The sequence below is a fragment of the Glossina fuscipes genome, unplaced genomic scaffold (genome assembly GCF_014805625.2).
Source record: "Glossina fuscipes isolate IAEA_lab_2018 unplaced genomic scaffold, Yale_Gfus_2 0, whole genome shotgun sequence".
In the NCBI taxonomy this organism is placed as follows: Eukaryota; Metazoa; Arthropoda; class Insecta; order Diptera; family Glossinidae; genus Glossina; species Glossina fuscipes.
In genome coordinates this window covers 6,072,548-6,088,738 of record NW_023998414.1, presented here as the reverse complement: position 1 = coordinate 6,088,738, position 16,191 = coordinate 6,072,548, and the positions used below count along the sequence as shown (strand labels likewise).

Here is a 16,191-nt window from a genome sequence, read left to right as displayed (position 1 = left end):
GTTCACCAAAAATTGAGTCACTTTTAGTATTTATGAAAATTTTTTTTAACCTTACAAGCTCGTTGACGTAAATCGAAATATACAAATAGTGTGCGATACGTAACCTCCATTTTTTCTCTTTGGCTTCCTTATATTCCTGACTTAATTAAATTATTTCATCGCTTGTTGTTTCCTATCAAAAATCTGTGTCAAAATGTTGAGAAAATTCTTAAATATATATAAAGAAGAAAAAAGGCTTGCTTTACATACTTATATTATTATGTATGCATCTATACTTAAACATTCAATGACCCAACAGTACGGAACGTAATAACAGTTTATGAAAATAACCTGCAACACTTTGCTAGGATATTGCGAAGAGTTCACTCCCTCTTTATATATGTACAAAAGAAACTACGAAAAAGAAAAAAAAAAAAACAACAACAACAACAACAATAACAACTACGAAAACTCAAAGCTATGTAGAACTACAAAATATTGCTGTTGTAGTTGTAGTTCAATGATCTGTAAAGAAAATAAAAGGTGAAGGAAACATTTACCTTTTTCTTGTTGTTGTTGTTGTCGTTTTGCTTTTTCTTTTCTTTTATTTTCGTTAAAATCATAAATTGGCCTAAACACACACACACACACACACACACACACACACACACACACACACGAACACATATGTCCATATTTATATATATATATATATATATATATATATATATATATATATATATATGAAGAAGCACATTCTCTCCAATATGCTGTAACTATACTATATTGTAGGATACGAAACGTTGCTTAATGCGAAGAAAAATCAAGCATGTGGCTGTGAGTGCGTGCGTTGCGTGTGTTTGTACGGAGAAGGAGAAGAAATATAAAATCTCAACATATGTTTAGGGAGCACTTATTAAGTGCAAGCATTTGAGTCTTTATAGGTATCTATGTATGCATGTATAAAAGTACGCTTGTACGACCTCTGCTGCTGTTGCTGCTTGCTAAAGTAAATGCGGAAGTTTCGCTTATATTTTTGTTTATACATCAGTGTAGATTTTTTGGCATTACTTATTCATAAGTGTTGTAGGAAAATATATATATATATATATATATATACGCATACATATGCACATATCTATATGTATATATATATATATATATATATATATGTATACGAAATATAGGCCAATAATATATTTCTTCTTTTTTATCATCATTTCATTTTTGTTTTTGGTTTTATTTCAATATTATTGGTAGTAGTATGTCTTGCATAAGTAAATTTACTTAAAAAAATAAATACATAATTAAATAAATAAAAAAATAAATAAAAAATAAAATAAAAATGCAACAAACAGAGAAAAAAAAAAGAAGAAAGAACATTTTTAAGGAAAGAGAAAGATTAAAATAAATGTAACCAAAGAGCTTTTCTTTGCTTAAGTGACTAAAGAATCTTTCATGTCTTTCATGTATATACGATAAAGTTTAGATTAATTTGATTATTCATTTCAATCTATTTGCATCAAATTTTTACTTCATATTTATTGTGCAGATACCCGTTGTTCAAAAGTAAATCGTTCCATTCGATAAATTAACTCCATTGTTTCTGTCTGTGTGTGTATTTAAACATATCAAAACTAGTGTTTGCTTAAACGCGTCATTAATCATTTGCGTTTTAAAATTTTTTCATATATTAAGAAGAGGAAAGAAATAAAATAAAATAATAAAATAGAAATTAAAAAAAAAAAAAAAAAAAAAAAAATTAATAAATAAATACATAAATGCATAAATATTTGAGAAAGTGATTTTTGTAACACATGGAATCAATGCTCGTAGTGTGGCTATCATACCGTTCGTAACAGTCCGTAATGTGTATCAAAATTCTTATAACGCAAGAAAATCGTTTCTCGATTTAAGACGCTCGTCTGTTCGACTGAGCGATGATACACTAGATTCTTTGTTGGTTTATGCTTCTGTCCACCTGGCTGCCTACTCGTCTTATCGCTTATCCATTTATGTATCTTTTCATTATTACGTTTGCTCGCTTAAGCATCAGCCATTCAATACATCCCTCGATCTGTCCCCTCAAATCTTCGCATGTTAATTTTTATGCGTTTTTATGCATTCATCCGTCCGTCTGGTCGTTAATTGATTCACCCACTTATTCGTCCATCTGTCTAATCGTTAGTTCATCTGACGGTCTGGCTGTTATATGTTTGCTTGTTATTTTATAAACTCCACCTTATATGCTTTATTGTGTATGTACCGCCTATTTGGCACTTCTTTAGTTTATCCCATCGAGTCTTTCGTTCTTCTTTTTAACTCTCCACCTATCCACCACCAGTCCATCTGTCCATCCAGTATTCGTAGTGTCCTCCAGCTGTCCTTATGGCTACTCGTATATATGTCTATCCGTCTATTAGCGACTGACCCTAAAGAACTGCGCTCGTGCGACTGATAAAACATTGCCTATTGCTATCTAAGAAAAAAAAATAGTAATTTTTATTCGGTTTTTATATATTTTAATCCCCAAGCACTTGGGCGATGTCGCTTATACGTGTAACATAGTCATAGGCAGAAAAAACTAGGGAAATAGAGAGGTAGATATGAAGTGGCCGTAGCTAACTGGATACGTAGGCAATTGGTAAATGTCATACCTTTACCGATATGTCAGTTATATCGGTTTATAGGCCTGTTGTTCTACTAAACAGCCAATCAAGCGACAGAGCTAAGCTTTGGAAATTTATTCCTAATTCCATTCTCTAGCGATCAGTTGTAAAAGTTTTTTTAATATAAATTCCAAGTAAAAGGAACTTGCACGCGTAGACATCTGTGAAGACTACCTGTAAAGGCTTATATTACATGGTCCCAATTCGCGGACCGAGTATATATAGCTTTTATCGAAACATGCAGAAGAAGCCTTTATTCGAATTTTAAAACGTCTGTCTATACGTCCGACGACCATCAACATTCTTCCCTTAAAGAAAATGACGATATAAGTTAAAAGTCTTAGAGACTTTTGTATGTAAGTTGGTAGAGAAAAAATTGAGCAAAACAATCAAAGGACACGCCTACAGTTCCGCATTCTCATTTGATTTTTTATTTATTACTGCTACACTATAACAAATGGTGCAGTGCTTATACGAAAATAGCAATTCGGCTACGCCTCCTTTATTATAAAGATTAACGAAATTTCATTTTTTTCGAGTTTGTTTTTTTTTTTTCTAAGATACGAGTTTCGAGTATAAAAGATTCGACCACAAGATGAATATAATAATATATTAAATAATATATAAAATATACATACATTTATTATATATTCATTTAAGATGGAGCGCATTCGAAATTCGACTCCAAACATTATTGTTTTCTTATACCCTTATATAGCTAGTCTTCTTTGTATATATATATATATATATGTATGTTTTTTTTTCTTTAAGTTTTACTTTGCTTTTCACTGCCAAGGTTTTATGAAAATATAAATTTTTTTTTATTTAATTTTTTTTAATAATGTCTTTTGATTAAAAAAAAAAGTTGAATATTTGATTTCTGAGAAACCTATGACGTCTTTTGACGTTGAGTACAGAAAACTAAATTTTGAGGGATGCCTGAGTTATGTCGTATGATGATAGATGAAAACTAATTTCTCGTTATTTTAAAAATTATTTTGAAAATCAAATAGGATTTCATATACGTAGAAAGCACCTATTTACTGCCTTTGACAAATAATAACGATTTGATTGGAGCGAATGATTATATCTTTTTATTAGATAATCGATTATTGAGATTTAAAGTTTTGTTAAATGTATATAAATAAAAAAAAAGCCATTTTTTTTTTTTTTTTTTTTTTGTTAATTGAAATTTTATTTCTAATTCTTACTATCACGAAATTCTCATATACTTTAGAGACTCAGTCACCCATTGAGTTCACTGCAGAAACTTTTCTGACTCATACGCTTTAATAAATCGTAGGCTTTACTACGCTTTAATTCTCCGCTCTCTTATGCCCATATATAGGTTATCTTCTCTTTAACAAGTAAGCTTCATTTTCTTGGATCGCTTATTATTTGTATCTTCTTTTCTCGAAAATCACTTAATTTGTTCGTACATTTGCCTTTCGAAAAGGATTTATTTCTTATTCTTGAGTTTGTCTTTTTTTTTTTTTTTTTTTTTCTGCTTTTTGCTATTAATATATATTCGCTTATTAGTTTCTCTTAGCAAATGCAATTTTTCTCTAATTGATATTAAGATTATACACTCCATCGCTGCCGATATCCATACATATTCTTAGTGCTTATATGCTTGCATATGTTTGATTTGATAATTTTTGTAAAATTGTTTTTGTGTTTATTGCGTTCATATATATTTTTTGTAGATTAAAAAACGTCAGTTGTATAGAAATTTATACAATATGCAAGCGGTTGGTGTAGGTCGGTTCGGGTATTTGCACAAGAGAATTTTTATTTTTTTAATATTACTTTTGTGCGCACACTTACCTCAATTGTAGAGTCGTTTAATTTAGATGAGTTGGCATTTTTTCACATTTTTGTGCTTGCTTGCTTGAGAATATAATTAAAATAAACGTTTTTTTTTTTTTTTTGCGTGAAAATATTTTGAAATAATAAGAAAATTATTTAAAAAAAAAAAAAAAAAAAAAAAAAACTATTACTAACAGTTAGCTAATGACATCGATTTATTAGGCCTGAGAATTATTTCAAGTTTGATTTCCTGTAAATTTTTAATTTGTCGCTTTTCGTTCGATAAAAAGTCAACAGTTCGTTAATATTGTAGTTTTTTCAGTAAATAACTTCTGCAATGAATTTGGAAGTTTTGTTATGCATATATAAGTTTATTTACACTAATAGGTGCTTGCACGTATTTCGATCAGCGACATCTATTCGTGAAAATGATAAAGTAAGGTGAAGTGCGGTTAAATTTGATAACTGACACCTCTCTCTACATAAAATAAACGTTCAGTGGAGTCATAGACTTCATCATCGAAGCGGATTATTGATGATCATAAAATTTTGCTGTACATACGGTGGGATTAGCAAGATGTAGTCTATTACGAAATGCCACAATTGAATGAAACGGTTACTGTACGACGGCATTTGAACAAATTGAACGATGTATTCTTCCAGAAAGGACCAGCAATAGCGGTTAACAGACGGAAAGGCATTCTCTTGTATGACAACACTCGGTCACTGCTGCAGATCGATTGGAAAATTCCGCCTCACCCATAGCACTCGCAACACATAGCGTCTTCTTATAACCAATTGGATCGCCGCCAAACTTATATGTTTCTTTCGATACGATATCGTTGTGTTGCCAGAAAGATGGGAAAAAGTTGCCGAAAATGATGCAAAATATTTTGATTAATATATATATTATGCGAACTTTTCTCAATAAATTTTCACGATAAAAAAGTGATCATAATACATGCAAGCACCTAAAAATACAAACTTTCTGTAACGAATTTTCTGCATATATCGACATGCAACAGTCCTTAACGCTAAGCGAGAAGGAGATATTTTTTCTCCTTGTGTTTTCTTTGCAATATTCGATTTTATTCATTAATAAATATACATATATATGTGTGTGTGTCAGAAGTGAGTTATTTTCGAACGACTTGTCAAGATTCTTTAAAAAAAAAATGTATATATAAGTATATGTATTAATTTCGGTTTCTTTAAGAGGGGGTACACCATTATAATTTTTCAAAGAATTGATTTTTTTTTCGCTTTATAGATGCTTTGAATCTTCTAGAATACGTGGAAAGGGATTTTTTACCTATCAAGAATTTTTTCCTTGAAATTTTGAGATTTTGCGTAAGCAAAATGCCTTGGACATACCGACTGACATATCGGCGTGTAATTTTAATAACGGTATAATCTTGTATTCTAATAACTATCAGGGTTTGGCAGATCATACAATCATACAATTTGTGTATTGAAATCGACTCTAAACGTAACGGTCTTTAATAGACGGTGCAAAAACAACAAGTTGTAGCATAAAGTGTTCAAGAAAAGAGGAAGAATATTTGAACTGTAAAGGGCAGTCTTATGAAGGTGGAACCGCAGACTAATAGAAAAATAAATAATAAAAAAACTATTGTGATAAAAAAACATATGTACAACATATGTCAAAACTTTAAATGTACTTATCTCGAAACGGAGTTTTTAGAAGTCGGCAAGCAGCATAATTCAAACAACTTTTCAATTGTTTTATTCGAATTTTTCCACAGAATCTTCAAAACAACATTCTCTTGTGAAATACGTAGGATTTTTTAAAACATTTTTTTATTAATAAAAGTGTCTTTTCTTTGGTCGAAAATTGCACTTTTTCACTTACATAAAACTTAATATTTTCGAGAACTCTTACGTGTTTCATTACATAAAAGATATGAGAATATTTCTCGAGAGAATGACTGAGGTGTTATCACTTTTTACTATTTTTCAAGGGCAAATATTTTTTCTAATACTTTACGTTATGCCTAATTGTTAAAGGATAAGATAACAACTGTTGCTCGTGCGTACTTCCTTTATATCTCAGAAACAAACATAAAACGTTAGGTGCCAATCTCAGTGCTATATAAAGAGTCATTACTTATCAGACTTAAAGAAAGTCGATTGTAAGGGGGCTTGTATTTTTACAATGAAAATGATTTGATGTCATTGGCTGCTCTCCTTTTAACTCCCGTCGTCGTCCGATAAACGCATATTTGCATATAAATCAGAATGGACCATTTCATAGTTCTCGAAGTCCACTGTCACAATGCGTTAACACATTTCCTGCCGAGCTATTTATGAGTAAACATAATTCCCATGGCACGCGTACCGTTTTTGTTTCGTGTTAATAAATTCAGTGACGGTGTACGTATCTAATAGTGTTCTACGTGTTCTAGTGTTACGTCGCAATAAAATTGTAATATCTGATTTTATAAAAACTTAATTTGGCATATAAATCCATTTTATCGTGTACCGAAAACGGTACACATGTCAATATACGTGTTAATCAGAGACTTAATTGCATTACTTGCCGTCGATATCATTTCTCAGCAACGGTTACCTTGGTTTGAACCAGCATATGATACCGTATATTCAGTTAATTCTTTTAAAGGAAGCTATTAATCAATTTCTAACATGCATATTGTGAACTTTTATTATTATATATACTCCCTTTCATTTATACGCAAACCAGCATAAATTAAGGCAAAGGTGAAATTTTAAGAAAGAAAGAAGAAAACGAAATATTTTTTAAGAGCAGGTTGTGATAGACAAACTTTGCAAAATTATTCAAAAAAGCAAAGAAAAGATCTAAAACTTCATGTACACCGCGAAATCTGTTCTGTAAATATCTGATTAAAATAAACATCTTTAACCTACGTGGCTTGTGATGGTGCACGGGAACATTAAGTTTGTACGGATATATGCGATATCCGCAGAGGCTTGAGATAGACACCCTTTTATTATACTGTTCATTTCAGAATCACTTGCCGAGTCGATTTAAGCTTCTCTCTTCGTCAGTCCGTCTTGTCTCTTAGCTTAGAGTTTATAAGTATGGTATATTCTGAAGAAATCTGGCCCAGTGACCAACGCTATTGAAAATGTTTCGAATCGAATCATTTTTCGGCTTCTTATCTTATAACGTTCTACTTGAAAAAGCTGGTATAGGAATAACTGCGTTAAGTGAAATATTCCACTGCAGTGTTTTTCAACTAAAACTATCAACTAATTGAAAATATGTAATTTATGCTTAAAATTTTACTTTTTTCGTATTCATAAGTGAATAACATATGTGTAAGTATTAACGCATGCATAGCTTTATGTTATATTCCGGGGAAAAAATGTAAAATCGCAATCAGGAATTAATACTTTCGTCGCTAGCTAGACGCGTAATCTGTTTTCTTGTTTACATTTCACCTAATTTCCTTATCAATGTATACCTGGGTGTAATGGTTTATTTAATTTTTTTCCCATCCACTCATATGAAAAGTTCATTAACCTTTTCTTTTCAAGTGCTTGAAATGTGTTTTATTGCCTTTTACCTTATCGAAGAAAAAATTTACAACGTGTGTAAACAATTACACACGTTTTTAAATAAATAACACCAAAGGAAATATAATAATAATAAGTTGCATATAGTTTTCAACAATTTGTTTTTTTTTTCTCCGTTTCTTTATTTACTTTGTTTTTGCAAAAAATTTTAACAGCTTTTTTCTGGTTGGAAACTCTAAAAAAACTCTCAGTTCCTTAATGGCAGGTTATCGTTGTGCAGATAGGTATTAATTAAAAATAAATAATCGTAATATTGTTGTTAGATATTTAAACTAATTTTTCTTTAAAGTCCCTTTCTATTTACTTTTGCTGATAGGAACATCAAATAGGTTGAGTTAATCTAATGTTTTTTTTTTGTTTTTTTTTTTTTTTTTTTTGTTAAACCACAAATTAACATTTCGTAATGCGTAGCGAAAATTGAAAAAAACAATGGATAATAAAAATTCTTCTTTCAGCCATTCCTCTTCCATTTAATTAATATCATTATCTATGTGGCATTTCTCCTATACAAAAAATCAATAAATTTTGAATATATTTGTTTTTTAAAGAAAAAACAAAAAACAACCGAATAATATGGAAGTCCATTGACGAATCAAATTACTTGACAAAACGTAAAGAAAATGATTATGACTCTAAGAGACTATACTTAGCAAACTAACTTACATTAGTACTTATTATCCCTATTGTAGTCCCTGGAGTAATTTTCAATTCCACTTTGTTTTCGTCCCCTTGCTTTCTTTCAATAGCTCAATAACTCAATTCGTGCGATTAGATGTCAATAACGTCCGATGTTGTCGACGTACCCTTAGCTACCCTTTCTCGTGCCTCATTCATAGTTCCTGAAAAAGCCATTAGGCTAACTTGGCAGGACGATTGTCTTCAATGTGCGTATTTTAATGTTTCAGCCTTTAGAAATCTTTGTACGATTTCAATACCCAGTCTTAATTTCTTATCTTTCCTAAGTTAAAACTTATCGCTGTGTACGAACTGTCTTCTGAGTTCGTAGGCCGATCTTTGCACCAAGCTAGACGTAAGTTGTAAGTTGATATTTAAGCAAAAGGTGTTCGCAACGTGCTTAACAACAGCGCGTAATATATGCATCGCTTTGTTGACATAAGAAGCATGAGTATCAAGTCACCATATCCAGATTCAATTTCTAATGAGGTAACTCATACTTTAATTAAATTTGGCTTATAGCCGCAGCTATACAGAATTTTCGATCGATAAAGGCATAACACTTACTGATCGGCCACTCATCTCTCAAGTTACGGTCATACCCTAGTCCTTCTTGTTCCCTAACCATCACCCTGGTTACGAATCTATAGCAGACATATCTTGTGTAAATAATTGGCCATAAAAAAAATAAATAAATAAATAAAAAAATCATGGAAATATCTTCATTTTTTGGATCTCTGCGATTTATGAAATGTAAATGTAGACCTTAAAAAATTGTGACAAAGTCATTATTATAAAAATGGTATACTGGCTGTACCGTTCGTCAACAAGTCGTCGTAACTCGAATGTTAATTAAAAAACAAAAAAAAAAAAAAGGTGTATTATTAGAGACTCCAGAATCCATTAGAATAAGATTGTGAACATAACCTCAAAACAAAGAATATGATTTTATATATCGAAGCCTACGTTCGTTCAAGGGTCTTGATACATTTTGGAGAATTGTTTAAATATTTTAATTTTGAAATTGCTTTGATTTCCATTTCAAGTACGTTTTGCATAGTCCTCCACCCTTGTCTTCTCGACTTCGTTTACGCCACCGTATGATTGCATAAATTCGCTGCTAGTCTCTCCTCTCCTGGCATCGTTCTATCAACTGACAACGATTTCAGTGACTTACAAAGATTTGATCAGTTTATCAAGTGCTAGTGCAGAGCATAATTGAAAACTGAGAAGAGTGAATATCAATCATAATTTTAATACCTCACGCCACCTACGATCTCTGGATGAAAATTATAAAGTTTAGTATAATATTCAATATATAATATTTCTCGCCAAATATCGGCGAAGAATTATATCTTAGCATGATAAACTAAACAAGACAGTTTTTTTCAAAATCTTCTACTGTATAAAAGAATCTAGTTTTGAATACCCTGCCATGCAAATTGATTCCAAATAATGATTTGATAGTTATTATAAATGTATTGGAACACCTTGGTTTGATTTTTGATAATTACATTATCGAACCGGTCCGAACTAATTTGAGCTATATATTTATATGATATATATATATATTTTGCACGCATTGTAAGGACAATTGAGTATTTTTTTCAAATCCTATCAGCGTATCCAATCGAACAATGAATGCTAACTATAGATTAACTGTATGAAAGGTCAGTGCAAAAGTAACTCTTATCGTCCGATTGACACAACCGCAATTAACAAAATACTTTGGAAATATTGTTGGGTGATTTTTTGGTTTTTTTTTTTTTAAATTAATCGTTTAAAAGATCGCTTAAATATACAAGAATGATTGTAAAAAGAGAATTGCGGCCGAATACATTCTAAATGAATCAGGAATTTGACTTTTCGAATATAGCTGAATAGCTGTGCAGGCGCATATGTCCGAGGTGGCGCCTCACTTGGTAACCGAGAGCTCGCATTAGATTAATTTTGTATTTTATCTTTGGCAAAAATTAATTGAATTTTGACTTGGGTAGAAGACGGTTTCACGACAATTGCAACTCATTAGTAATGAATGACGGAGTAATATTTTATATGATCTAGCAAATTTGATTTGCCGAAGATGGTCGTAATTGAAGCAAAAAATTTGACTCTTCTCGGTCGAGTTTCTCATACTCCATCAAATACTATATCAAATACTGTTTAACAATAAAAATGCCTAAGAAGCATACCCGGCAACGTTTTTTTCAATAAATCAAAATTTATCGCTTTTGTGTTCTTTTTCCAAAATAAAAAGAAAAAAAAAAACGATGTTTTCAAAAATCGAAAAAATTTTCAAGTTGTGTTTATTACATTTTGAGTTGCATTTTTATTTGCTGTTCTAGGTGCAAAACCGTGACCTATAGCGGTACGGTAATGAGGGCCAAATGCATTGTTTTTTGAAAGCAGTCACATCCCCATTTTGTTTTTAAAAATATGTATAATATTTTGTTTTACATAACCTAAGACCTGCACTTTTATGTTTAGGATGGTCTTCAATATATTCATTTTAATTGAAAGTTTCTTACTGAATAGGTTTTTTTAACTGATAATCTTAACTTGCAGTTAAATTATTTGGGCTTCCGCAATACATATTTTACTAAATATTGTTTAACTTATTGTTTTGTGCATTTGTTTAGGCATATGTTTTTATTACGTATTCCCTCTTTTTCTTATTTTGTCAGTTAACATTTTTAACTGGAAGAAAATCTAAATTAAAAAAAATTCTACAGCTAATCCCTTAACTAAGTTTTAGTTAGAATAAAACTGAATACCGCGAGATTTATTTGTGCATTAATTTTTCATGAAAACGTTTCGAAAAATCCGCAAAAGAACTTATCTTGAAAAGTCGTCACATCGGGAACTGTATTAAGCGAAGTTCCAGTAGTTTGCGGTACACTACAATTAATAGAGAATGACAAGAAAAAAAAAAATCACTTAATTACCTGAGCGCATAGATAGAAAAGGTTCGACTGACTTTAGATGAAAAGATCTCTTGGCGTGAAATTTATTTATATATTTTTTTTATCGAATTTTTTTTGCTTTTTTTATATTATATTATTTTGATAAATAATTTCTGCATTTTATACCACTGTGACTGACTGAACTGCCTTTATTATTATGCATGCAATATTAAGCTCTCTTAACGTATGCATGCATAGCGATAGAAGAACACATTCTCTTAATACTACACACGTTGGTTGACAAGTTAAATGCCGGCTAGAATTATGCGGGTATTCACTTAAATGCGCATGTATGCATGATTATGTGTGTTTGTATGCATGTGATATACGAACATATATGAATTTGAAAAAAATAATAAGAAAAAAAGAAAAAACACAAATACATTTAGTTTCTATTTTCGGTTATTTGTTTTTGTTTTTTCATGTTTGACTATTTATTTGTCATTTTGTGTATAGTAAGTATATTGTTATTGGTATTGTTGCTGCTCTTGCTGTTGCTGTTGCTGTTATTGCTTTTGCATGTATTTTTAATAGAAATAAAAATAAATGAAAAAAAAAAGTTGACCCATTTTCATTATCAAGCGCAAGATTAATTTTCTAATAAAGCATAAGTTGTAGAAATTAAAATAAAATCAGAATTATTAACAATATTATTAATAATGAAAAATTAAATGCATAATAAAAAAAAAAAAAAAAAAAAAAAAAAATGGAAATATTAAATTGAATAATATCATTACAAATAGACAAATTATATATTCGCGCCTCGATGTTCATTCAAAATTTCGAACAATATGTACAAGAAGTTTTTCATTCACATCATAGGTGTGTTAATTGACTGAAAGGACTGTCTTTACACTATGCTCTGTTAATGACCAATGGCTTTTCAAAATATTTATAAATATTATATTCTAGATCAATATCGGTGGTAGATTTCAAGGTAAAAATCTTTTGCTTATTGAAGATGGATTTTTATTACTATTTTTTAGCCATTGTGAGCGTGATAACAACAATATACGACTGAAGGACCGTTAAACAAACTAACTGACGAAAATAGTTAAGGAGACTTCCAAGGTTACGGATAATGAATGAATATATCATGGTTTCGCGGAACGAACAGGGATAAATCTTATATAGATCTATCTAATTCTTCCATGATAGGAACACAAAGGTAAAAGAAGTTGTATTCGTTTCAGAGTGAACTGCGCAGACCCACTATTTCCACTGCACCTATATGCTAAATAATTTAGATTTTCATTTCGGGATTATTCCTTAAAGATGTCTGCTTGAATAATTGTAATAACATCCGTTGTATTTATAAGTAATTTATTGTTATTCGTTGAGCTTTTCCAATTTCAATTTTGCTCCTTGGAATAAAACAAAAACCTTATAGACCAAAAATTAATTTTTTATTTCACTTTGACCCCTATATAAAGTGTAAACACTGAATGGATGCATAGACTTTGGCTTGTTTGGCTGTAAATTTCTTTCTTATTAAGAATCCATGTATTCTAGGATATCACAAATGCTTAACAAACAGTGAGAGACTTGATGGACAGACGGACAGACGGATGGATGCATTCGATGGCAGATTTCGATCTTGTTAAGAATCTATGCATTTTAAGAGGTCATTAGCGTTCAACAACCAGCACGGACGGATGGACACATTGATTTGGCTGCAGATTTCATTTCCCCACTTATGCATTTTAAGATATTATCAGCGCTTAAGAAATGGTAAGAGGCAAAATGGATGGGCGGACGTACGGACTGATTCGGTTGCAAAATTTCATTCTTGGTAAGAAGCAATGTATTTCAAGATATCACTAGTGCTTAACAAACAATAAAATATTGGACGGACGGGCTGACCTGGATAATGAATTTCATTTGGATTAATTTTCCACATATATCGCTGATGCTTTAGCAAACAGCAACTGAAGCCTTATGTGGTGATTAAAAAGCACAAAAACTAAAAAAAAATTTAAATAAGATGAATTATGCAATGGCAATAAAAAATTAAATAATTAAAAAAAATGATATAAATGTTTTTAGATATGTAAAAAAGTTAAGTTAAAGGAAATAATTCATAAATATGGTGAAAATAGATGAAAAAGGTTTGGAAATTAAAAATGGAAAAATAATGGTTTAAAAGAGTATTTTTTTGCACAATTTACCTATGGATGTCATAATTTTGTTGTAATTTCAAAATATTGTTGTTGGAAATTTTGAATTTTGTTACAAAAAAAATATCAAATTTTTAATGCATAACCAAAAAAACTTTTTGTTGTTCTTGTTTTTTTATTTTTAGAGAAAGACAGTGTACAGTGCTGGATTGGATTTTTTGATTGCTGGCGATAGTGATGGTAGTAGAGTTAGGTGAACGCTGGGATAGGTTTAGGGCTTAAATTTTGTGTGTTCAGCCAATTATATAAAGTTTTTATAAGAATTTTTGTGAAAATTTTTGCACATATATGAGTTTTCCAATTTGGTTGTTATTGTTATGTATTTTTCTTTCTTGTTTTCTTTTTTTTTTTTTTCGTTTTTTTTTTTTTCTTGTTTTTAGGTAAATTGCGTGCGTTTTTGTTCTTTTTTTATTATCAAGGTTTTGCTATATAAATAGGTTTGGGAGAATAGGAAAAAAAAAAAAAATATAATAATATCATCGATTAGATGTGTGTAAAATACTAACGACATAATGACGATGGCATACGCGTTAATTTTTTACGATAATAACAATTAAAATTGTTGAAGTGTATGTTGTTGTTGTTATTTTGACATTTTTGGCATTTATTAGATGATGTCAATGTTCCGGATGCTGATGATGACGACGATGTTGTTGAAACATTTAATGACGTCAATGTTGCTAGTGATGTTGATGGTGATGATGATGATACGTTTGATAATGATGATGATAATGTAGTTGCTGGTGTTGTGGTGCTTGTTGTTGTTGTTGTTGTTGTTGTGGTTGTTGTTGTTGTTGGCGTAGCAAATTCATGTTCATAATTGTCATAATTTTCTGGAAAATTATCTACTGTTTGCTGTGTTAATTGTTGTTGTTGTTGTTGTTGTTGCTGTTGCTGTTGCTGTTGCTGGTAGTGCTGATGATGATGATGATGATGGTGGTGGTGGTGATGATTGCCACAACAATTTAGGGATTGTGCACTTCCATTACCATTTCCCGTACCGTTGCCATTACATTTTTTCAATAACGTTTTATTTAATGGAGTCTTTATAATGCACGCAGCATTTATATCGGTTTGATCATCAACTATTGTTAATTTTTTTCCAGTCGCAACATCACCATTATCATCACCATCGTCATCATCATCATCATCATCATCGTCATTATGGATATCTTCAGTTGCTTCATTTCTTTCATGTTTAATTTTTTCCTCTTTCGCATTTTCTTCAATAGTTTTCATAAAATGATCGCCATTATGTTTTACAGCATTAAGGTAATCATGTTGACCATTTTGCTTGTTAATTTGTCCCTCATCTTTTTGCTCTACTTGATGATCACCTTCTAATGTGACGGGTCCTGTCCCAGCTGCTGTTAATGCTGTTGCTGTCGCTGTTGCTGGTCCTGATCCTGATGCTGACGCTAATGCTAATGCTGTTGTATTGGATGATGTCGTTTCCTTTTTTATATCTTTTGTCTCACTATCAGTTGCAATGTTATTATTATTATTCGATTTAATTGTTAATTCAATGGGCGTTAATTGTTGTTGTTGTTGTTGTTGCTGCTGCTGTTGGTGTTGTTGATTTTGTTGATCCACACTCATTTGGTTCAAAGATCTTCAGATGTTAATTTTATTTATTCAATTATTTTTCTTTTTATATTTATTGTAAATAATATTGTTTGGCTAATGGTCTTGAGCAACATGTTGCTGATTTTTGTCTCCTTTCAATACTGTTAAGTCATTCTTCTTATTACAATTTTTTATACGGTGTTTTTTTTTTTTTTTAAGAAATCACATCAAGTTGGTAAATATATTAGAAAATTCATAATTTTAAAAGCAAAAACAAATTCTGGTAGATATTTTTTCAAGTCTTATTTTTATATATTAAAATATCTTCTCTGCAATCTTAAAAAGTTTAGTTAGAATATTAATTTTCTTCTTTTCTTTTTTTTTATTAAAAAATTATTCCACGATTCCTATAAATGCAAATTTTAATATTTAATAATTTAGTGGTTCTTATTGACTTTAAGGGTTTTTAAATACAACTATAAATTGGGCTTCGCAACCCACAAGACGTCTTTTAGAAGCGATATTTTAAAATTTTTAGCGCGAGAATCATGATAAACGAACTGAAAGATTATAAGAAGACCTTTGGCAGTCTTTGTTAAGATGGCTGAGTATTAGGGAAATATCATTTTGGGGGTCGAATATTTTCGACTGGTTCAGCGGGCCTGATAATCGGTCTCCATGATTGCGGATATCAAAAATTTTTTTTTTAAGGAAATTTTTCAAGACACATAAATTTACGAGGGAGAAAGAGAAAGAGAAAGAGAAAGAGAGAGA

The 16,191-nt window shown here is 30.6% G+C and overlaps 2 protein-coding genes across 6 annotated transcripts in view; one reads left to right on the top strand and one right to left on the bottom strand.

Annotated features, from left to right (window-relative positions):
- The window catches only part of LOC119633972 (hormone receptor 4), a 58,816-nt gene that overhangs the window by 9,287 nt on the left and 33,338 nt on the right, over window positions 1-16,191 (bottom strand). The window contains exon 1 of one of the 5 annotated variants that reach the window (XM_038027849.1): window positions 14,358-15,650. The exons of 2 other annotated variants lie outside the window; for them this stretch is intronic. In XM_038027849.1, coding sequence (XP_037883777.1) covers window positions 14,358-15,450 — 1,093 coding nt within the window. In that variant the 5' untranslated portion in view covers window positions 15,451-15,650. Of the gene's footprint in view, window positions 1-13,842; window positions 13,885-14,357; window positions 15,651-16,191 lie in introns of those variants that run through there. 2 more of the 5 variants (XM_038027839.1, XM_038027868.1) reach the window with 2 other exon arrangements.
- The window catches only part of LOC119634001 (putative GPI-anchor transamidase), a 62,513-nt gene that overhangs the window by 33,928 nt on the left and 12,394 nt on the right, over window positions 1-16,191 (top strand). The gene's annotated exons all lie outside the window — the stretch shown is intronic.